Raw genomic sequence first — 24,251 nt, 5'->3', positions numbered from 1 at the left:
TCCTGCCACTGCCCCTTCCCTCAGCCCTGCCAGCCACTCCAGCCCTCCCCCCTTCTCCCTCATCCTCTCCCCGTCCTCCCCACACGCTCCCTGAAGCCTCCCCCAGAGGCCCCCCCCCCGGCTGTTTGTGTCGCACCTCGCACCCCATTGCTCATGCGCTCACTTCCGCGCTCCGCTCCCCTCCCCCCCGCCCACCCTGTCGCCCAGGGTAACGGCTTCGGGGTGGCAAGGGGGCTGCGAACAACCGCAGCAGGAGAGCGGCCTGTGCGGCTCCATCTCCCCGCGCCCCGGGACCGAAAGGTGAGGCGGGAGGGCAGCACGAGGGGCAGGGGAGAGCCCGGGAATGGGGGGACGATGGGGAGCCTGGGGGGAGGGGAGTGCGGGGGGGTGCAGGGGAGAGCCCGGGAATGGGGGGAGCGAGGGGGGAGGGCAGGGGAGAGCCCGGGAATGGGGGGGGGGACGAGGGGGAAGCGTCGGGGGGGGGGGGGGGCAGGGGCGGGGAGGGGGATGGAGGTGGACAGGGGCTGGGAGAAGTAGCTCAAAGAGCAGTCTAAGCTAAGGGACTGGTATAAAATATCCAATTCTGGTTCTTTAGTTAAAAAAACTCCTTGCAGCCCTCAACTCCTTGCATTAAAATTAGGATATTTGAACAATAATTGCCAGATTGATTATTTAAGACACAGATCTTATTGCCGCTTTAAAGGGTAGAACCTGGGGGCACTGGGACCATGATGAACTCCTCCAAGAAGAATGAACTAGATTTAGAAAAAAGCATTACCAATAAGAAAACAGAAGAAGCCAAGTGGCAATGTATCTACCCAAATGAGAGGAGAGAGAGGAATCACGTTTATACTCTTCTTGACATCAGCGAGAACGTATTTGAACAAGATGAACGGTCCTTGGAATATGTCATCAGGACAGGATGGGAGGAAGCTGTAAGTTACATTTTATATCTTGAGAAATGACTTAGTAGCCGGGAAAAAAATTCTCAAATGCAGTTTTGGAACATTTGCTAACAATGGCTATTTAAAAATTCATTTGTTTTGATACAATGTAGTTTGAAAAGTCAACAGATACTGCTTTGGATACCTTAAAGCAGGGGTGGCCAACCTGAGCCTGAGAAGGAGCCAGAATTTACCAATGTGCATTGCCAAAGAGCCACAGTAACATGTCAGGAGCTCCCCCTCGCCACTAGTGTCTCCCACCCACCAGCAGCACTGCCGGTCAGCAACAAACCCTCCATCCCTGCACCTCCCACCCACCGCGATCAGCTGTTTGCGGTGTGCAGGAAGCGGCGGCGCAAGGGCACGATAGACTCAGGGGAAGAGGCGGGGGCTTTGGGGGAAGGAATGGAGTGGGAGTGGGACCAGGGTCTGGGGCAGAGCCCGGGCTTGAGCAGTGAGCACCCTGTAGCACATTGGAAAGTTGGCGCCTGTAGCTCCAGCCCCGGAGTTGGCACCTATGCATGGAGGCTCATATTAACCTCTGAAGAGCTGCCTGCTTTAGCAGGTGCGGGGCCCCATGCCGGGACACGAATTGTCTCCCCCCCCCCCCGCCCCAACTCCGCCCCCTCGGATCCCTCCCCAAATCCCCGCCCTGGCCCCGCCTCTTCCCCAAGCACACCGCATTCCTCCTCCTCACGCCTCCCTCCCAGGCTTGCGCTGATCAGCTGTATGGCGGCGCAAGCGCTGGAGGGAGGGGGGAGAAGCAGGACACGGCTTTTTTTTTCCCCCCCCGCCCCGCCGGCAGCCCCGGACATTGCGGGGCCCTCTTAGGCACGAGGCCCCATTCCGGGGAATCGGCTTAAAGCCGGCCCTGAGGTTGGCCACCCCTGCCTTAAAGCTTCTAAACCAAAGTCAAAGTTGAGAATGGGGGGAAATCATGACAAATCAACAGTTGATTGTTTTAAACAAGATATTTAACACTACACATGGTTTAAAAAAACAAAAAGCTAGGAGCTTCAAAATAGTTGCAGGGAGCTGCTTAAAAAGCAGAGGTAGTTATGGAGGAACTTTAAGAACATACTGAAAATATTGTTTAGGGTTTTATTCTTAAACTAATAGAGATCTAGTTTGTTACAGCTGCAGATTAGTCAGTATGAAATGGAATATACAGAAAAGACCAACAGCTGCAACCTCCACACAAACCAAAAAGTGTCACTGTGCTAATCAATGAACAATACCTGCTTATGGGGGGAGGGGAAATTAGGATAAAATGCTTTGATCTAGGTGCAGAAAAACAAGAAGAAAATGAAGTATTCTGTTCCTCATTTAGCATGTGTAGTAGAATGAAGCAAGATAATTACATGTGAAAAACAAAATAAACTGAACCATTAGTTAATCTATAGATAAACTAAGCTGTAAATGATCCTTTGAACCAATTAAAAATAAGATGAGCTTTGTGGAATCAGACACTTGCCAACTTTATTTTTAGTTTAGTATAAAGGACTGATCATCTTCCTCTAGTTCCTTCAACTTTTGTAAAGTGGACATACAACTGCCATTTTTATGTCTATCACTGTCTTGTAACATAGACATATGGAATACCTAAAAACCTCACTAAACCTTCAAGTAAGTTCCTTTCCTGTAGCTACAATGAAGTTGAATAGAAGGAATATTAATAGTGGTTAGTATAAATGGTACTCACATCTGTTTGAAATAATTCTGATTAAAGCTGCTTCTCACCTTTTTACCTACAAAACAGATGAGATTCTTGAAGAAAAGGCAAGTAGGGTTGTGATGGTTTAGTTAGCTTAAGAATTTGGTGTACATTATCCATTATATCAGAGTAGTAACAAATAGTTCAGCTGTGGGGACAGATCACTTGTATCACAGAGGGAAATGGCTTTGGAGGCTTCTGGTTTTCTGTAGTTTTAAGATTATGAATTTTTCAGAATGACTGAGTACAATGGGTTCAAACCTTGCCATTCTAGGGTAGGATTACCATATGTCCAGGTTTTCCTAGATATTGCCTCTTTTTTGAGCTTCCGTCCTATGTCCGGGTGGATTTTTTCAAACAGGAAATGTCTGGAATTTTTTCAGAGCAGATGCTGCAGCTCAGAAAGAGCCCTGATTGGACCGCTTCCCGATTGGTATCTCCCCTGCATCAGCAGCTGTTTGGTCCATTACCCTGCAGCCAAAGCTGCTGGGTCCTGCCCACCCAGGCCTAGGGAGGGGTCCATAGGGAGGCGCTGACTGAGGGCTGTTGCTGCGTCCTGGGCTTGTGCCAGCTGTCCTGCCACCATGACAGGGAGCGACACTCCCCCCCACCTCCAGCGAGTACCACTGCCGCAGGTATCCCCTGCAGTTCCCCCTTCCCCCTCCCAGTGTCCTCTTTTTGGGAACCTGAAATATGGTAACCCTATTCTAGGGAGGCTTAGATGGTTAAAAATAACTCAGATAAACAACTGTTTTCTATCCAGTGTTAGGTGTGGACATACACCAAAGACATTCTGGTGTTAAAGTTGTCTTTTCCCCCCACCCCCACCCAGTGATGCAGTCTTCTAGATTGGTTTTTTGAAACCTATATTTAGGGCAGACCTATCTGTATAGAAAAGCTGTTTTTGTGGTTAGGAATACAGTTAGTGGGGTGAGGATAGTTTTGGATAGTCTATTTTGTTGTAACTTCTTGATTTGAGTAGATATTTCTAGGTCTAAGTTCTCTGGTACCTGCTGATATAACTGAAAAGCTAAGTCTTTCTAAACTTTAAAGGTGTGATCTGCAAAGCAGTTTAGGTGCTTAAGTCCTATATGCAGCACCTCTGCACTCTGTGAAATTCCTGCTTGGCTGCCACCTAACCCTGGAGACTAGTGATTTTCAACTGGGGGTCCACAGACTGTCTCAGGGGTCTGCAATAGGTAACTATGAAAATTAAATTTCAGATCCCAGGAAAGGCATTCCGTTTTTCTGATCAATCAAAAGTATGTAATTCCCCCACCTACAGGTCAGAACCTGGAAGTGTTATCATTACCATAGAACAAGGGTCCCCAACGCGGTGCCCGCGGGCACCATGGCGCCCGCCGGGGCATCCATGTGCACCCACCTACTGGCCACCGGACAAGCAGCCGCCGAAATGCCACCATGAAGCGGCAATGTCAAGAAGCGCTACTGCCGAAATGCTGCTGAATTTCGGCCGCGATGCCTCTTGATGACACTGCTTCACAGCGGCATTTTGGTGGCTGCTTGTCTGGTGGCCACAGTCCTCGGTGGCCAGGGCTGGTTCCAGGCACCAGCTTACCAAGCAGGTGCTTGGGGCGGCACGTCCAGCTGTTCGGCGGCAATTCGGCGGACGGTCCCTCGCTCCTGCTCGGAGCGAAGGACCTCCCGCTGAATTGCCGCCGCAGATCACAGCTTTTTTGTTTGTTTGTTTGTTTGGCTGCTTGGGGCGGCCAAAACCCTGGAGCCGGCCCTGTCGGCGGCTAGTCATCCGGCACCCGCCCCACGGAAACCGAGTGGCTAGGCAGCAGTTCTGCAGAAAAGGACCTAGGGATTACAGTGGACGAGAAGCTGGATATGAGTCAACAGTGTGCCCTTGTTGCCAAGAAGGCTAACAGCATTTTGGGCTGTATAAGTAGGGGCATTGCCAGCAGATCAAGGGACGTGATCGTTCCCCTCTATTCGACATTGGCGAGGCCTCACCTGGAGTACTGTGTCCAGTTTTGGGCCCCACACTACAAGAAGGATGTGGAAAAATTGGAAAGAGTCCAGCGGAGGGCAACAAAAATGATTAGGGGGCTGGAGCACATGAGTTATGATGAGAGGCTGAGGGAACTGGGATTGTTTAGTTTGCAGAAGAGAAGAATGAGGGGGGATTTGATAGCTGCTTTCAACTACCTGAAAGGGCGTTCCAAAGAGGATGGATCTAGACTGTTCTCAGTGGTACCAGATGACAGAACAAGGAGTAATGGTCTCAAGTTGCAGTGGGGGAGGTTTAGGTTGGATATTAGGAAAAACTTTTTCACTAGGAGGGTGGTGAAGCACTGGAATGGGTTACCTAGGGAGGTGGTGGAATCTCCTTCCTTAGAGGTTTTTAAGTCAGACAAAGCCCTGGCTGGGATGATTTAGTTGGGATTAGGTCCTGCTTTGAGCAGGGGGTTGGACTAGAAGACCTCCTGAGGTTCCCTTCCAACCCTGATATTCTATAATGATTCTATGAAAAGGTTGGGGACCACTGCCATAGAAGCTCACAGTTTAGTGCCCTTTCTCACGCTGCATCAAATGCTGGGCTGAGCATGTGCAACATTTATAATTGAATTCTGTTCAGTCAGTTTTCAGTTTAAGACTTCTATGGTAGGGGTCCATGGACCACAGATTAAATTTCCAAAGGGGTCCGCACCTCCATTTGAAAACTTGTTGGGGTCCACAGATGAGAAAAGTTTGAAAACCACTGCTGTAGATGCCATAGGCGCCGACTCCGGGGGTGCTCCGAGGCTGGAGCACCCGCAGGGAAAAATTGGTGGGTGCAGAGCACCTGCTGGCAGCTCCCTGCCCCGCCCCCCTGCCCCAACACACCTCTGCCTCCGCTCTGCCTCCTCCCCTGAGCGGGCAGCCACATCCTGCTTCTCCCCCCTCCCTCCCTCCCAGCACTTGCGCTGCGAAACAGCTGTTTCGCGTGGCAAGCCTGGGAGGGAGGGGGGAGGAGGAGGAATGCAGCACGCTTGGGGAAGAGGCAGAGCCAGGGTGGGGATTTGGGGAGGGATCCAATAGGGGCAGGGAGGGGGCGGAGGGCCACGAGCACCCACCGGCACCAACAAAAGTTGGCGTCTGTGGTAGATGCTTAAACTCACGCTGCCTAACTTTCCATTGTAAAAATTTCCCAGGTGCTTAAGTTTTTTAACTCTAGGGCACGTGCCCTGGTGATCCACTCTAGGCATCCAGATGCTTATCTCCCACCTCGGCCCCAAAGTGATTCACAAGCCAGGGGAGGGTAGGCATTTGGCTGCATAAATCACGTATGGGGCCTAAGCAGCTAGGTGGCCTTTGAGCATGACTCCCAGATCAGGTCCCATTCAGATTCATGTCTCTTTTCACTCATTGCTTTTTAATGTAAATGGTTTTCTCATAATATGAGTAAGGCTTTCCCATTTCCTTGTACTTTGGACTGTGGTTCAAAAAGAAGCTTTTCTCTTCTCCCAGTGAAATCACTTCTCTGTGTAGGTGCTGTGCTTTTTGTGTCCTGTTTCCACCTCTAGTTTATGGTCACTACTTCTATATTTGGTAAGAGTCTGCCTTAATTTTTCACATTAAATTGTGCAGAGGTAGGCTGCTAGTGCAGAGCTCTGAAAAGGGATCTTGTAAAATGGTATTTCAGTTTTTGAGCTCTTAATTTTAAGCAGTCAGTAGCAGGTGATGTGGTTTTCTCCTCTCAGCTGGAAGTTTGTCCTGTTGAAGCCTGCAAGAGATTAATATTAGTGAATCAAAAGCTAAGTAAAATCCACTCCTAGTCAGCAGTGGAACGTATGTTGTTTTGATTGATTGAAATGGCACTAGAAATGCATTTGTTTTGTACATGGATCATAAAAGAAACATCACAATTCTGTTCTGTACTCAGTTTAGTAAAGAAGTGGGAACTAAGGAAAGCTATAATAATCTCTCAGATCCAAGACTTTGGGGGGAAGAGAACATGTTTTTCTTTCAAAGATAATATAATGTAACGGAAATTGGATTTTTCATGGTCTTGGATATCACCTCTGAGGCTTGCAGTGTAGGACTCTGTAGAACAGCACTGCAAGCATACAACTAAAACAGGCATGAAAATCTATGGAGTCTACTGGTTTTTCTGTCAATAAAAATCTTCGAATACTGTTTTTTTAAGTGGGCCTGGCTAAGAATAAAAAACTACTTGTTAATTTGGCCCAAACAGTAAACCTAAGTAGCATCATGAGTGCTATTAGTTAACCATTACTGTTACATTTGTACATAGTTAATTTTTTTTCTTGTGAAGAAAGCAACTAGTATTTAGATTTAACATATTTCTCTGTTCCCAGGTGCAAGGCTGGGGTAAAGTCGCTCCATTTGCCTGCCTTCAGTTGCAAAAGCAAGCCAAGAAATCAAGGGCAAATGAAACCATCGACAGTTGCCTGTTTTGCTTAGATATGAGGCAAAATAATGACAAAAGTGTGAGCCAAGAAACCAAGACTACAAGAGATCAATCAAAATCTGATTGCAAATTAAGCACATGTGCTATAGATGATACCGTTTCAGAAAAGAAAGAGGTTCCAGTCCATTCTAGTGAGTCTTCCAATTGTTCTACCACCGATGGAACTAAGAGAGAAAGTTGTAATGGCAAGTTACGCTCTATTCAGATATTTCAAGGTGAAAAGAAAAGTTTGCCAGTAAAGGAATACAGTATATGGCAACCAGAAAAAATGAAAAACCCAGAAGCCCTAAAAAATAAAGCTGTAAAGACCCCTGAGCCTACCATGCCTGCTCCAGATAGCTCTGAATCTTCAAACTTAAAGTCTTTGCTGATATTGCCACCAGTGAAAGATGCAACTACAAAAGATAGCACAGATCCATCTTTTAAGAAGAGTATAGCAGCTATCTCCCAGGCAAATCAGAAAATGCTCAATGCTACTTCAGCTGAGACTGCTTCCGGTAGTAAGGGTACTCAAACAATCGAACAAAAGGGGGAAAAAGAAACTGACTGTATCATTCATGATACAGTGAAGGAGAAACAAATTCACGAACCATTATCCTTTGTCCCAAGGCTTCCAAAAGCATTTCTGCAAAGAGGCCCTGAACAGTTACACTGGCCCTGTGCTCTTTGGCCAGATAGAAAAATTACAACCACTTCTAATTCTGTTTCTTTGAGAAAGAACAGTCATCTTGCTAACATGCAGTTTCTGCATACAAAAGGAATACAGTACACAAAACATGATGAGATCAGAGGTCCTTTCACCAACAGTATTAAAAACAGAAGTCTCTCAGAGGCCAAGCAAGGAAATGAATCAAAAACACAGGCGGTGCAACTGCTTCCTGGACTATTCCCTTCCTTAACGGTCAGCCATGTTGCAATAACCGCAATGTCTTCTAGACTGACCTAACATTTTTATACTGTAACTTCATGTCATTTTCTTCTATTTGTTTGAACTCATTATATGATGAGAAAAGGATTGAAGATACATTGTACTTGTGCTCCGTGTGAGCAGACTTGCCGTTTGTTAATTTTTTGTAGGTGCTACTTATATGTATCAGTTTATAATACTATACATTCCTTCCAAATAATTTAATTTCCAGTTTATAGATTAACTGTCTATTGTATACAATATTCTAATTCCCATTGCCCCATCTTAATTTATTTAAGGTTCTACTGGAACTAAGTGCATTCACCTCATTCAGGTGCAGCCCTCATGAACAATTAGACTGTGGGGCAAGCTGGGGTGTGAATCTATCCCACATCAGTCTGCCCTGCTCTAACTGTCCATGTACACCCTGCTGCTATATGTTAAGTTTGTTACAGTGCTTTGGGTTAGTCCTCCTTAGCTCAAAGCACTTTAACAACCGTTAATGCACACAGCCAGTTAAGAGCATGTCAGGCTAATGTAGGATAGATTCACATCCCAGCTTGCCAGTGTCTAATTCTTCCTGCAGACAAGGCCTAAGTATGGTCATGGGGTACCTGGCTCAACAATGCATTTTAGCACAATCTTGAGTTCATCCTTATTCAGCAAAAGCCATTTAAGAATTTTCTTTATTTTAAGTATGTGCTTCAGTTTCATTGAGATCCATGGGGCTGAATATTTGCTTAAATGCTTTGCGGAACTGGGACTTAAAAGAGCAGCAGAACTAGTCAAGTAGCTACAGAACAGCAGCTCTTTCACAGTGGCATGGTTAAATGTTCAGTTACTACGTTTGTCCTGATTCGTTTAAGTACTATAAGTATTTTTTTGTGTATGCTTCCTTGTTTTGTTTTCATGTTTTATTAACAGAGGCCAGACTCATCTATTATTAAACAGAGGGACTTTGATATCAAGTTTTATCTGTGTTAAATGTACATTTCATTTTGACTAATTAGCTATCACAGTTTCCTCCATAAAATACAGGTTAAATTTGCATTCACGACTTAGGGTAGCTTAAATAAAAATTATCCACATCCACAATGACTGCGTGTTTCGCAGTAGTCAAAGATTTTCTGTGACTGGCAGCCACTTATTTATTCTCTCCCCCTTTTTGATGCATTTGACAGTAACTTGGAAGTAATAGGAAAGATAGTACCAGTTAAAAATTCCCAAATATCACATGTTCCACTCTTACACCAGAGCTCTAAACTCACCATCTAGCTGATTTAAGATTCAGAGAATCAGTCATAGGAGATTAAAGTTAAATCCAGAATTTATATTTTTATAGTACGTTAGTTTCAAAGCAGTTTACAGACTTCTACATATTAACTATTGACTCACCCTCATGTATGCACTGCTTGAGATCCAAAAAGAGAGAGGGTAAGCTCTTTCTAGGCAGCAACTAGAAGCAAAGGCTAAGTAATGAAAGGACTTTTTTATTTTAAAAAGCTACATGAAGAAATCGCCCACTATTGATGTGCAAGAACTTCTAGGGGAGAAATACAGCAGCCCTTCAATAACACACATCACTGTTGCATAATAGTTTAGGGCAGATGTGAATAATATTGTTTTCCAATAGAAATTATTGCGGGAATTAAAGCAGAGTGCAATGGCTCATGTTGCAATGTGGGCAGGTCCATGCCACCACTGTTCTTTTATGAAGTGGTCAGGCCTTCTGTTTGAGCTTTAACAGCTGCAAGAGATCACTTGAAATACAATATAGTGGTACTAGTGTGGAGGGAAGAGTGCCACCTACTGAATGTTCAGCTAGTTGGGGTGAGAGAGGAACCCATACCACACTAGGTGCTAGGCATTCAACTCTAAGTTGCGATGAAGTACTGCCTTTTTTTTTTTTTTTTTTTTAAATCTTCCTTTATTTTACTTCCTTTTCCTGAAGAGTGATTATGGAAAATAAGCCCCTTTGACAACAGTCACTGGTGGCAAATTCCATACCTTGCGATAAATTTAGAGAATACATAGTTCTAAGATTATTATTTATATGAGTTTGGGTCAGACTAATGCGGTCATCCTCAAAGGGGAATAAAATCATCAGCTTGATAGCCCAGCTTTTGCAGAGTGTCCTGGGGCAAAATTACGGAGCCATTATCCCTTACAAGACCTGGTGTTTTATTTCAACGAGGCTTTAGCCTGAATAATAACTGTAGGATTTGTCCTTGTATTTCCAATGTAAGATTCCTTCCTTCCTCCCTCACCTTTCCTTAAACATTTAGAAAAGTTCTTTTTATAGTGGCTAGTTTTGAAGACATCTGATATGCTGTTGTGCATGCTTACTGGTAGAAGTTGTGGACATATGTGAACTACCACAAGAAAGATACATTTAAGTAGAAATCCAGCCAGGACAATGAAAATGAATTCTTCTTACCTACATTCCATTCTGTGAAGTAATGGATTTTATGGTACATATGGCATAATAGAAGAATTGAGTGCTTTGTATTATAACTTTAGTTCACAAACACTATAGCAAGATAGTTTGTTTTTCCACTTGGTGCTCTCATGCTTTTAAAACAGGAATGGGAATATGCGGTTATTTATTCAAAAACAGAACTGGCTGTAAATAGTCCTAACGATTTCCACTCATTGTTTTGTAGAGGAAATATCTATTGTATTTTGTTTACAAGAATCAAGGCAATAGAAAGTCGAGGGGTCTGTCTTAACTATGCAATTTGATCACAGTACTACAGTTGCACATGTCCGAATATCTGTCAGAATAGAGAGACATCATTTGGTAGGTCAGTTCTCTCTCTCTCTCTCTCTCTCTCTCCAACATCCATTTTATAATAGCCTAACTCCCTTTTCAAAATATGCCCAGTTGTTGTGTATCTCCACTTGTCTTGTGCTTTTAGGTGGAAACACCCTAGCCAGAAGGACAACCGATGCAATCTGCCTTATCTCTATGGTCTTAATTAAAAGTAGCAGTAGTAGTAAATTCTCTAATGATTTATACTATAACACTGTATTTAAATGTAAAATATCCTTTTCTGTAGAAATAAACTGACATTTATATGAGCAGGAATATTTAAGATATATTTGAATAAGCACTACAAATAGAAAGCTGGTGTCTCTCCCCTAGTCCCCAACATGGTACTTAATTTTAAAAATACGCTGTAAGAGAAACATCAGAAAACCATTAAGACCAAATGAGAGCATTCACAAATAATCAAAACATGTAGAAAGAGCAAATCAGTCCAAACATCTGCTTTCCAGTCCTCAGACAGTACTAGAAAGCGCTATTTAAACATTATATAAGCACCTGTGAAATTACTGACATTTCCATGGCCCGAAAAGAGGGAAGGTGGTGTCTATCAGACAATTGAAAACACTGATGCTTCAAAGAGAAAATAGAAAAATGATCTACTAGAAGGAGAAAGTCACAATATCCAGGTTCAGTATAGTAATTAAATAAACTTGCATTAACTGGACGTCAGCACAACTGATAGTAAATAACTTGACAGATGATAGGAAAAAGACTGTGGTTACAGCAGAAATTTATGAGCCTTGCTTCTGCAATATCTAAGTTTTATGGGTGTATTGGATAAAGAATGACTTTAAAAATGAATGTACAGATATTTTTAAACATCTTCATTTTTTTTCTTAGCTTTTGTAATTCACTTTCAGTAAGAGTACTTATTGTATTTGTGATAATTAGTTTTACATTCACACCCCCTCCCCATTCTTGTAGATCTAATTTACATTTTATAAATTTATTAGGTATTTTAATGGCAGCTTTGGTAAACTACAAGTAACAGTAACGAATACAAATATTTAAAAACTCCAAAACACTAGCAAAGTAAAGATCAGAAAGGCAAAAGGACATATTTCCCTACAGTTAGAGAGTTTGACTAGCACCTTTCATTTTGGTCAGAGAACTGAGACAGGGAGAAAAGGGGGTCGTAAATGTGCCAACCAAACCTCAGGATAACATCAAACTGTGTAGAGTCCAAAAACTGCTCCGTTACTTGTTTATATCATTATAAACAGCAACATTTGGCACTAAGATGTTAAGAATTGTTACAGCTACTGTATAGCCCTCATTTATCAGTAGGTCAGATTCTGATGTCAATTACCCCCAACTGAAAAAAAATCAAGAATTTTTTACATTAGAAGTATTGCACGCTGTAAGCCTGTGATGGAACCAAGACTAAAACCCAGCTCTCTTGCCTCTAAACCTTGTTCTCCAACCATAGAACCACCCTTCCTTCCCTCCACTGTCTTCTGTGGAGTTGTTCTGGATTTAGGCTCGCAAGGCTGAGATCAGAACTTGGCTCAGAGAGTAGAATGCAATTGTAGCTGCGTGGTGAACTTGGAGACTGTGCTAAGGTGTGGAACACCACAAGAGTTCCTCTGAGTGAGTTTCAGCTTCCTACACAATTGCAGTTACAGGTGAGGATTTCATGGCAGATCAGAAAAATTCAAGTGAGCCTTTGCAAAATTAACCTTCTCATGTAGATTTGACTTGGAAGGAAAAGTTTTTCTTTGGCAGGATGATATGAGATGTTGAAAAGTCATGGAAATCTGTGAAAGTCATGTCCCTACATAACTGCCCCAAAACTTGCACAGCAGTCATCTCTTAATATGACCACAAAAAGAGTGAAAAGGCCTGCCGTCTCTCCTGCAGATTTAGTACTTGCAGGAAGAGCTGAAAAGAACTTTTATAAGGGAGGTCAAGAGGAAAAAAATCCTTTGTAAATTTCAGGTGCTTTGGTTCTAAAGAGGATTTGAAGAATTATAATCAATTAATATCAACACCACAAATGCACTTAGCTACTGCATTAATGATTAGTTTTTTTTATTTTTACGGTTACAAAATCCACTTATATTAATGTACATTTAACATGCTTTTGTACCTCCAGGTAAACGGCTGGGGTAAAGATGCTTCCTTCACCTCCTACCAAGTACAAAATAAGTCTAAAAAGCCAAAGACAAAGGAAACACTCACTCACTTACCTCACATAGATATAGCACCATCTACCAAAAAAGAATTGGCCCAGGCAACCAAGTCTACAAAAGATCGATCAAAACCTAATTGCAAATTAACCACATGTGCTGTGAGAGAGAGAGTTTCAGGAAAAGAAAAGGTTCCAGTCTGTTGCAGACAATCTTTCAATTGTGCCCCTATGACCGATAGCACAAAAGGAGAAAGGAGTAATGGCAAATTGCATGCTACTCAGGCTTTTCAAGGTGAAAAGAGTACCAAGAATTTGCCAGGAAACAAGTACAACAAAAGGCAACTGGAAAAGCTCATAAACAAAGCCCTGAAATGTAAAGATATGAGCCTGCCACACGTAAGCCATGGTAATCTTCATGAAAACCTGAGATGTATGACCTTAAAGACATTAGTGGTTCTGCTTCAACTGAAAGAAACAGCTCCCTGTTTGCATCTAGAGCCTTTTTTTTAAGAAAAGGAAAGCAATTTCCATCCAGGGAAATGAGAAAAGTCTCAATACTGCTGCAACTGAAACTGCTTCCTGTATCCTAGTACTAAAACAAAGCAAGAGGGTGAAAAGTGACTTGTTGACAGCATAAACAATACAGAGATGGATCAAATAAAAATCAATGCACTACCAATTTTTGGTCCCTCACTTCCAAATGTCTCATTCTTTGAGAGATTGCATGTGTCCTTTCCACAGTAGGTGTTTGGGTGCTCCAGTGCACAGTTGGAGATTTTACCCTGAGCACCCTCTGCTTTCTCACACACACCATACAGGCATAAAGATCCAAGCTGCCAGAGACCCTCTTCAGTTCCTTCCTACCACCCGTGAAGGTTGATAGAGCTCCTGGTCCTTGCTTCTGCAAGTCTTTACTTGATATCTGTACATAGTACCTGTAGATAGCGTCGTGAGTTTAAAAAGTGAGTTTTTGTGGTTCTGGCAACCAGTTTGGGTGCTGGCCACAGTATTGGTGATATGCCATGTTCTCCAGATTTCAAGCTCTGCCACTCTTGTGGCAAGACAATGCCTAATAGTGACCCTCACCCCAACTGCCTCGAGTGCTTGTGGGAAGTTCATGTGAGTGACAAGTGTGGCATTTGTAAGGTCTTCAAACCCCATTCAAAAAAAGACAGGGCAGCCAGATTAAAATATCCACTGAGTGAATTGGCACTACGGCCTCCATCTCACCCCTCTACCACAGTCTGGGTACCCATCATGTCGGCGTCAGTCAGTAGTGCATCTCCAGTCTACTGATACTGAGAGGCAGATCGGCGTCACAGGTGCCAACAAAGAGACATTGGAAATTGCACTTAGTACCAGAGTCCTCAAAAGACTCAAATAGGATAAGCTCTTCTAAAGACTGAGGAGGGTGTTCAAAGAGGAAGCACCTCTAAACAGGAGAGTTCATTGACTCCAAAGCCCAGTGCAGGCCTGTTGAGACCAGCTCCTTGAGCACCTTCATTGGCATCTCCTTGTGCCATGTGTCTTCCCAGTACCATCTACTCCTGAGGTGTTTGATGCCGTGAGAGAGTTGTTAAAACTCTTGGTGCCACCATCTCTTGAGTTCAAGAGACTCACCTGACACCAGTGGCTAAGACACCCTCTAGCACCTTCACCTCATCACTAAGCAGCTCCAGGGTGCCAGTTAGGCTAGTACCATCTAGGAGAAAGCCACAGATGATCTCCCAGGAACCCCTGTCTTTAGATTCTGAGCTTCTTTACTGGCACCAATCAGTATAGCATCAGCTTGGTCTCAAGAAGCAGCTCCTTCCTCACCAGATTTTGAAGTGAGATCCTACGTATCCCAACCTAGTTGGTCCCATTCAGAGGGGGGCCCTGATTTCTGCATCAGTATCAGCTGGGAGCTTATAGAAGAGACCTTTGGACTATGCATGTTTGGGGACTAGGCCATACCAACGGCCCTTTTGGAACCCCTGGGACTTCCTCCCTACAATCAAGAATGTCCCTGGAGCCATCTCAGCTGGCTTCATCTGCTGGGTATCAGGAGCATCGTCTCCACAAGCACTATAGCATCAGTACTGAGCCTGACACCAAGCAGAGTCAGGATCCCTTTCATCAACAGCCACAAGAGAAGCAGGCACTGAACCATCCCTGTACTGTTAGCATCCTCTTCCTCATCCATGAACGAGGCAATTGTAGCGGAGCCTATTTCTTCACCTCTAGATGATTTTTATGACTCCTCAGGAGTTGCTGAGGAGATGGCTGTGGCCACAGATATCTACCCAGATGAGGTCCGGGAAAAATCCACAAGCTGGTGGACATTCAGACATCTGCGGCTCAAGCTAGAATAGCTCTGCCGATAAATGAGGCTTAGAGCCTACCAAGGTCCTCTGGCAGACTCCAGCGTCCCTACTACTGACTGCAAAAAGAGCAGCAAGATGACACTGTCTCCTCCCGGGGGTTTGAGCACCAATATAACCATCATCCTCCAGGCTCCCTTGCAGTGCCAGCAGCTAATGAAACACGAAGACCATGGCACCAGGCTTCAACCCCAAAAAATTCAGAGGAGGAGAATCCTGACTTATTTGGGAGGAAGCGTCATCCCACAGGCAGATTACGGCTTTATTCCAGAGGGGTACTGCAAACCAGCAAGACTTGCTGGGATGCTACAATTTCATCCTCTGGGATACTGTTTTGAAGTTAAAAGACAAGCTCCCAGATGAAAGGTGTGACGAGTTAGACTCTCCTTCTGGGAGGCCACCTGATGTACTGGGGTTTCACTGAGCCCCTCCTGCTCCACCAGCCTGGATTCTCTCTCCCTGCTTTGCTGAATTAGGATCTCCGGCCTCTTGCAGCGCGCGCGCGCACACACACAGGCAGGGCCACACCCTACTTTCATGTGGCAATTCATCAGGGACACAAAGTTTCTGAGATTGACTGTCAGTGGCCACCATTATCAGTTCATAGTCTTGCCCCCTTTGGGTTCTCAGCTGCCTCACATGTTTTTACAAACTGTACAACAGTGGTGGCAACATTCCTCCAGAGGTTAAGGGCCCATGTATTCCCCTACCTGGGCAACTGGCTGATAAGAGGTCAATCCAGGTCGCCACTGGTGTCCAGCATTTGCACAATCTGATTCACCTTTGACATGCTAGTCATCCTGATCAACTCAGACAAGTCAGTCCCATCTTTAGAACAGAAAATAGAATTTATTGGAGTGGTCCTGAACTTGACAACGGCCAGGGCTTTAGTGCTGCAGACAAGATTTCATACAATGCAAAGCCTTATTCTGGACTTAAAGGCAAGACTTATCCTCTCACCATGATGAGAATTTGTTTAAGACTGCTGGGGCACATGTCAGTATGCATTTATATGGTCCAGTATGTCAGACTGCACCTCAAACTCCTTCACAGCCAGGTGGCAGAAGTATATTCTCCAAGAAAGCACCACACGGACATGTTAGTGCACATACCAATTCACATCCAATATTCTATGGATTGGTGGATAGACTCAACCAATGTGTGCATGGGAGTTTTTTTGCTCCATCTCACACTCTTAATTTAGTCACAGATGCCTTGAACCTAGGATGAGAGGCTCATCTGAGCCACCTGCAGATGCAGGGTCTCTGGTCTCCCCAAGATCTCAGTATACACAAACATCAGAGAGCTGCAGGCTATCCACTTAGCTTGCATCATGTTCCTTCCTTGCATTAGGGGAAGGGGCATATTGGTGCTCACTGGCAATACAACCACCATCTTTTATGTGATTATGTAGGAGGAGCCCAGTCCTCACTATTCTGTTGGTAAGCAATCCCACTCTGGGATTTCTACATCAGTAACGCTATACTTTGAAAATGGCCCACCTCCTGTGGACTCAGAATATGCTGGCAGATCACCTGAGCAGGTTGCTTATCCATCACCATGGACTGGTCCCTTTGCCCAAACATAGCAAGGTCCATTTTCCAGCTCTGGGGAACTCTCCAAGTAGATCTATTTACAACAAGGGACAACAGAATGTCACCAGTTCTGCTCCAGAGCAGGACATGCTTTTCTCCCATCCCTCTTCTGACAAGAGTTCTGCACAAGGCCAAACAGGACAAGGCCAGTCTTATACTAGTGGCCCTGGCTTGGCCCCATCAATGCTGGTTTTCACAGCTCTCGGACCTCTCAATCAGTCCCTGACTGTTACTCCTGCTTCACACAGACAGTTTTGCAGAATCACAGCCACCTCTTCCATTCCAACCTTCAGGCTCTTCACCTGACGGCCTGGAGACTTCAGAGGTCCCTGCTCCAGAGAACTGCAGGAAGTATTGACTAGTACAAAACAATCAATGAGGACAACTTACCTGGCTAAATGAGAGTTTTTCCACTTGGTCGAGGCTGAAAGGGGTCTCCCCTATTCTTACTTCTATTCAGCAAGTGCTGGACTATCTTTTCTATCTGAAACATCAAAGATTAGTAGTTAGCTCCATTAGGGTACACCCAGCAGGTATATCAGCATTTCACCCTTGTGTGGATAGCCACTCCTTTTTTTCCAACCTGATTTTGTAAGATTTTAAAAGGGGTTGGATAGGCTGTTTCCACATGTAGAGTCTTATTCCAGCATGGAAACTGAATTTAGCCTTAACGAAGCTGATGGGTCCCACCTTCGAGTCTCTAGCAACCTGTTACACCTTTCAAAGAAAGCAGCCTTTTTAATAGCCATTCCATTGGCTAGGAGAATAGGGGAGTTTAGGGCGTTAGTATCATATACTCCATATATTTTTTTTTAATGCAGATAAAGTCTACCTTTGTCCGCACCCAAGGTGTTTTTCATAATTAAAAAAAAAAGTGGTCTCCTCTTTCCATATAAACCAACCAGTTTTCTTAACCTTCTTCCCAAAGCCTCATGGTAATAAGGGAGAGGAGTCACTCCAAACACTAAATGTTGGAAGAGTGTTAGCATTCTATTGGAACAGACTAAAAAGCCTTTCAGATCTTGGTCTCAATTCATTGTTGCATTTGCAGACAGAATGAAGGGCTGCCTGGTTTCCATGCAAAGGATTTTTGTTGTAGATATCTAGTTGTATTCGCCTATGTTATCAGTTGGCTAATATGAACCCTCAGAATAGCGTATTGGGTCATTCAACTAGATACAAAGCAGACTTTGTGGCATTTCTGGCTCGTGCACCTGTACTTTGCAGAGTAGCAACCTAGTCAGCATGTCACACATTTGCCTCCCACTATGCAATCTCTCAACAGTCTCTAGATTGTTAAATTTGGACGAATGGTCCTCCAGTCCCTGTTCAAATTGACTCCAAACCCACCTCCAGATGAGACAGCTTGTGAGTCACCTGCAGTGGACTGGACATGTGCAATCACTCAAAGAAGAAAAAATGGTTTCTAACCTTTCCATAAGGTTGTTCTTCTAAATGTGTTGCACATGTCCATTCCACAACCACCTCTGCTTCTTCCCCTCTCTATCGGGAGTCATTCCAGCAGTTAGGAACTGAGGGGGGGGGTCTGGGGCAGCTTGGCCTTTTATGCCTGCATGGTGTGCAAGACACAACAGAAGGTGCTTGGCCCTTCCTGATGAGTACTGCTAAGAGTAAAAACTCTGACAACTGTGCACTGGAGCCCCCAGACATGTACAGTGGAATAGACATGTGCAAAGCATCTTGAAGAACAACAGTTACAGAAAGGTTAGTAACTTTTTTCCTGCAAGATGACCCCGAGCAGCATCACTGGCATTGTGTTCTTTGTGAGACAGAAACACTGCAACTAGTTCTAATGCTATTGCCTTGGGAGAGAATAGTCAACTTACCAGCATGCAATTTCTGCAAAGAAGGGGAGTGCAGAACACTGAACACAATGTGGCTAGGGCTGCTTTTCATTAACAGAAAAGACCAGACTCTCAGTGAGGCCAAGCAAGGTAGTAGGTCAGAAATTACAGGTCCACTTATCTCAGAACAGCTATTGCCGTCATTAATAGTCAGCAAACTCACAATCCCCATGTTGCCTTTTAAACTGTCTGTCCCCCCACCCCTTCTTTTTGGGACAATGTAACTTCACAGCAATAAACTGATTTGAGCTCATTGGACCGAATCTATTCAGTTTAGCGGATATAAAACTGGAGTAACTCCACTAGTCTAATTGAACAGAATTTGAGCCCACAAGACATACTGTGGTCATTGGCAGCAGATGTGGGCATATGTAATTATGTAAAATAGTTAAAGTATTTTAAACGAGGATTTAATTTCTAGCTAATGATTGAGCACTGACTTCTTCACCAGAATATACATGATGATTTTAGAGATGTTCCAACACCATCTCTAGAACAAAGGGAAGCTTACAGATAGTCAGGGCTCCAAAATAACATACTTTAAAAAAGTTGACCAGACCCATATTGTGTTTCATGAAAACACTCAATACAATTCTTTTCAATTTATTGGAAGTAATTGAAAGGCATCACTACGCACTTTACATTTCCCTGCAGATGCTTACAACCAAAATACTGCATCCACCTATTAGGGCATGAGAACAATTTTTTTTTAAAGTGTATTTCCAGCCACAGCATCCCTTTAAACAGATAATTTGACATAGGCAAAGTGCAGCTGAGCTGGGCAAATGCCGTGCTAACACTTCAGGGGTTGAGCACTGTCCTAACTTACACCTCTGCACCACAACTATGTCAGAACAAGATCTGACCCCCATTATGGCCCAGTGTATGTAGACAGAAGTTTCGCATACACATCTCACAGCCCTGCATACAACATCTGTACTAAAGCAAAACAGTTGAACATTTACTTTCATTTGATCTTAGTGCTCTGACTAAGTGGGGACTTAGGCAGGATATTGGTACAAAATATTGGGGCAAGAGTAGAAATTAGACTGTTTTACCCCCAAAAAAGTACTAAGTTGGTGGAAAAACTGCATTGGGCACGTGAGAGAAAAGAGATAACAAGTGGTCCAAACCAGCATCCAATTATTCCAACCCAGCTCGATTTGTATGCAGAATATCATCCACAAAGGCAAAATTATACGTTTTAGGTGTTTACAATTTTGTTTCTACTTCTGTTCTACCCATTTAAAATATTAAAACCTGATTTTCTCCTATGATATTTTGACACACGAGTTTCCAATGAATATTAGACTTTGAGGTTTCATGTAGCCAGGGCAAAGTATACATAAATGTTTGCACTATGACTGTACAATATCTTCAGTATGAGTCACAGTGGACTTCAATGCAGCAACACTACACAACAGTTCAAGGCAAGAAAATACTGTATCCAATTGAAACTGGACGGGGAATTAAGGAGGCAGAAGTCTCACCCATTTTGGACTTGATGACTCGTATGAGAAGTTCCACAGGCTCTTAATGACAAATGGTCAGAACCTCAGTTTAACAGCTCTTCTGAAACACAGCCCTGCCAAGAGCATTGTGCTCCTGGGGCATTAGGTCCGTACTGATTCACAGGCAAGAGTGACAACTATGGCCAACAGCTGGTTGCCTGGCTACATTTGATGATGTGACAGTAGTTTTAGGAGTGCCTATCACAGTTCCATAAGTGAAGTTGACTTTTGATCTGAAAACAACTATTTGCTACACGAAATACAGTCTACCCTTTCCAAAGTTATAGGTTTTACTCTTTGGATATAGAATGAATTTTCTGAATATTGATGAGTAAATCTGATAACCCTTTTAAAAAAAAGTTAAGAAATTTAGCTCCTTGTCAGTCTATTTTTTGTCATAGCTCTCCACACCTCCTATATAGGTAACTCACTGAACTCTAGGGAACTAGAAACATTTGACTGTTTTCAGGATTAATGGGGTTTTTACTCTTCATAACAGTGTCTTCTTCACCAGAGGCTGAAGAATGTGGAATACCATAGAATTGTCTTTTCAAAAATAGCCACCATTTTTCATTTCTTTTATAGCTCTTATAAGTGATGCTCTACTGCTCCCAAACAGCATGTACTTTCCGTTGCCAAATTTAGGCACAGTCATACAATAAATACAAGACAAAAATCAGATTGAAATTAACTTTACTCCAACATATTATGCATCATTTACAAGATTACTTAAGTTCTTCATTGGTGAAAAGCATTGTAACACTTATGAATAACTTACTTGTAGCTTTATGTATGTAACAGTACAACTTTAGAAGGAAACATAAGACAAATGCAAAAAAAAAACTTGGCACAGGTTTTTTTTGGCATGCATTATACTAAACAGTTTCACAACTATTAAGACAACGTTTCTTCTTTGGGATTGCCACTTGTAAATTTTATATAAAACAAAAAACCCATTTGCTTCTGGCTGTTTATTACAATTTAATTGGCTAAAATGGCAAAAGTCAAATAGGAACATCCTTCTGAAACTAAAGTTTGTCCACTAGAAGCTAGGATGACCAGATGTCCCGATTTTATAGGGACAGTCCCGATATTTGGGGCTCTCTTATATAGATGCTTATTACCCCCCTCCCCCGTCCTGATTTTTCACACTTGCTATCTCGTCACTCTACTAGAAGCTCAAACTCCATACAGTGAGGGGATGAAATAGACTGCTGATATTTCAAATGCGGTTGACAAATCTAGCTGCTTCAATATGCTTTGGAACAGACTCATCCATGGAGTTTTGTACTTATCCATTCCAAATAATTTTAAATACAAGTGAAACAATCAGGTGCTAAATTCTAATAAGTGGTTAAAATGAAAATAAGGCCAGCTTGAAAACATGGCTCATAGCCCACCTCTTCCATATGTGCTCTTGCAAATATATGTAGAGTACTGTCTGCTCTGCAGCCAAGTGAGTGCTTGAAACAGGCATTGGCAAAACTGCACATTCCAAAATGGAGGCCACTGTTTGAAACTTATTAATCCACTTGATGTATTGTATCAGCAGCTTCTCAAGTTATCTAATGTTTTCCACCTAAAGGCAGTATAAAGGATGATTTATGGGACTGTATAAATCAGAAGCAGCTCAGCAGATTGCTGATATTTTTAAGTAGCAGAAAACTCATTTGGGGATTTCCACTACTCCAGTTTTTAGTGAACTGGAAGAGTTATGCACACACAAAACAGACAAACTTTGCATCAACCTGACCAAGTCAATACAGAGTTGAACAATCTGGCCCTTTGTGTCTATTAATTGCATAGCAAAGGAATTTTAATAACTCTAGCTGGCAAATCCTTCCACTGACTTGTTTGCCATTCAAGCATGTAGACTTTAATGCACATCAATTACTTTAAAAAAGCTTCAGAGGTTTTGAGAACCACTGAAATTCCTGCGAATTTGCACCATGCACTCAGAAAAAGTGCACGGTCACTAACATACCCCCTACCCCCCGCATATTTACCACCTAGTGTTTACAGAGCGCGTTATGAATGGAAGCCTGTTTGCAGTAGGTTTGTTGAAACACAAGCACAGCAGCATTTTTAAACAAATCAAAGTGAGACTACAAAGGCCCACCTCAAAAATGACATTTTGATGTACGTTTATTTGGAACAACAGAAATCTTCACGTGAAGATTGTGTTGTCAAAATGACCAAGAGCATCCCCAAATTAGATTAAAGCAAAGGAAACTGTAGAGAATTACTCTGCACAACTTTCATGATAAAAGATCATTTAAACATAATTTGGTTGACCTCAGTGTTGTAATTTCAGCACCAGATATTCCTTTAGTAAATTAAGAATGATTTACATTGGCTGAACAAAGCATACCCATATTATCCACATCCGTGCTTTATTCAAGTACGTTCTACACCCGTAATTTTATATAGATAACCTTTTAATTTAAAACCTCAACCCTTCCAACACATATGCACCTAAAGTTAAGAATGTGAGCAGTACCACTGAAATACATTACATTAGTCACATGCTTAACGTTAAAAATGTACCAAAATATTGTCAGGACCAGGACCTAAAATAGCAAAAATCAGTCATTTTGTTAAGTTAGAAACATGCTCTATTACCTTTTTATGCTAATTCAGAGTAACCACAGGTAATCATCTAGATGTACACATGAATAACAGCAGAATTTAGACTCTTAAAAAAGGCATGGCATATGTGTACTTGGAGGTAACATTTTCAAGGGAAATTTATGAAAAAGTAATTAGGGAAAAAACAGATGTGGCTCTGGAGTGGTTTATAGCTCGAACAAGTTCAGCAAGACCAGTTTCACAGTCTTAGTTTCTTTAAGCTGTTTAACTCTTCGCTGAATATAAATGCGTTATGCTGCTTTAGGATTTCAGATAACGTCAAAGAGAAGAGTTTCTATACACCAACTACTTCATTTTGTGTACATAAAAGTGTACATGTATATTTAAGAGAGATTTATTATCCTAGACTGCCAATTTCTGTCAGGCTGAAGAAACAAAAACTTCCCTGCAATTTAAACAAAGTGTTTTTTTCATGCTATCAAATAATAGATCAAATAAGTATTTACAAGTGTATACACATAAATGGATGCCTGCATATCTCCACAGTATAAACAAAAATGCCTCCTCTCCGTTAACAGGGCTTAACGTAAACTTTTACCAATATATAATGACACCAATAAAAATGCAAGGCAACTCATTGTTAAGTTTGACATATCTAGTTTTTCAGCTGTCTTTTTGCTTATATTTTGCAGAATATAAGAAAGGGGCTGCGCCCTGAACTTGTTTATGTCTCCTTTGTATTAATGAATGAAAGTGCAATATGTTTAATTTGCATACAAGTGTCAGTATTCTTTCAGAAGCGAAAGCCAGTTTTTTGTTTTGAAGTTGATGTATGCATATGTTCATGTCCAAATAAGGTATGTGCACATTACCAGTATGCCACTTCTCTGCCCAGGTGCATGCAAAATACCCTATTTACAATAAAAGCACTCAAATCCCTAATGTATATAAGTTAGAAGTGTCTACAATTGCATTACTTCTCCATTTAAATATTTTGTCCTTCGTGTTTCTCAGTAAATCTGCATGCCATGACGGTTATGTGGATGTATCCAAGAGACAATATAGACTAGTCTCTGGATTGCTTTTACTATCCTTTGAAAAACTGGATGCTTTAGACAGACAAGATAACATGCAACTTTATTTACAGCCAGCCAAGGAAAGTAGAGCACCTTCATCTTAACTCATGCTTCAGGGCACAGTAAAATGATTGTGACAGACCTGGGAAGAATTCATCTCTGGCTGAGAGAAAGTATTATATGGTTGTCTAAAGGTCCGATCCAAAAGCCCACTGAGAGCAACAGAGATATTATATACTCCAATGACTTTAGATCGGACCCTAGAGCATTTTAGGGTTTTTCATT

At 42.7% G+C, this 24,251-nt stretch overlaps 1 protein-coding gene across 1 annotated transcript; it reads left to right on the top strand.

Annotated features, from left to right (window-relative positions):
- The first annotated feature begins 642 nt into the window (after positions 1-642).
- On the top strand, positions 643-8,974 carry LOC113409576 (uncharacterized protein C16orf46 homolog). Its single transcript, XM_026663665.1, has 2 exons — positions 643-935; positions 6,987-8,974. Exons 1-2 carry the CDS (start codon positions 729-731, stop codon positions 8,043-8,045), a joined length of 1,266 nt encoding a protein of 421 aa, XP_026519450.1. The 5' UTR covers positions 643-728; the 3' UTR covers positions 8,046-8,974.
- Positions 8,975-24,251: the final 15,277 nt, after the last annotated feature.

Source organism: Terrapene carolina, unplaced genomic scaffold, assembly GCF_002925995.2.
Source record: "Terrapene carolina triunguis isolate 2854851 unplaced genomic scaffold, T_m_triunguis-2.0 Scaffold33891, whole genome shotgun sequence".
Classification (NCBI taxonomy): domain Eukaryota; kingdom Metazoa; phylum Chordata; order Testudines; family Emydidae; genus Terrapene; species Terrapene triunguis.
This window is presented reverse-complemented; position numbering and strand designations above follow the sequence as displayed.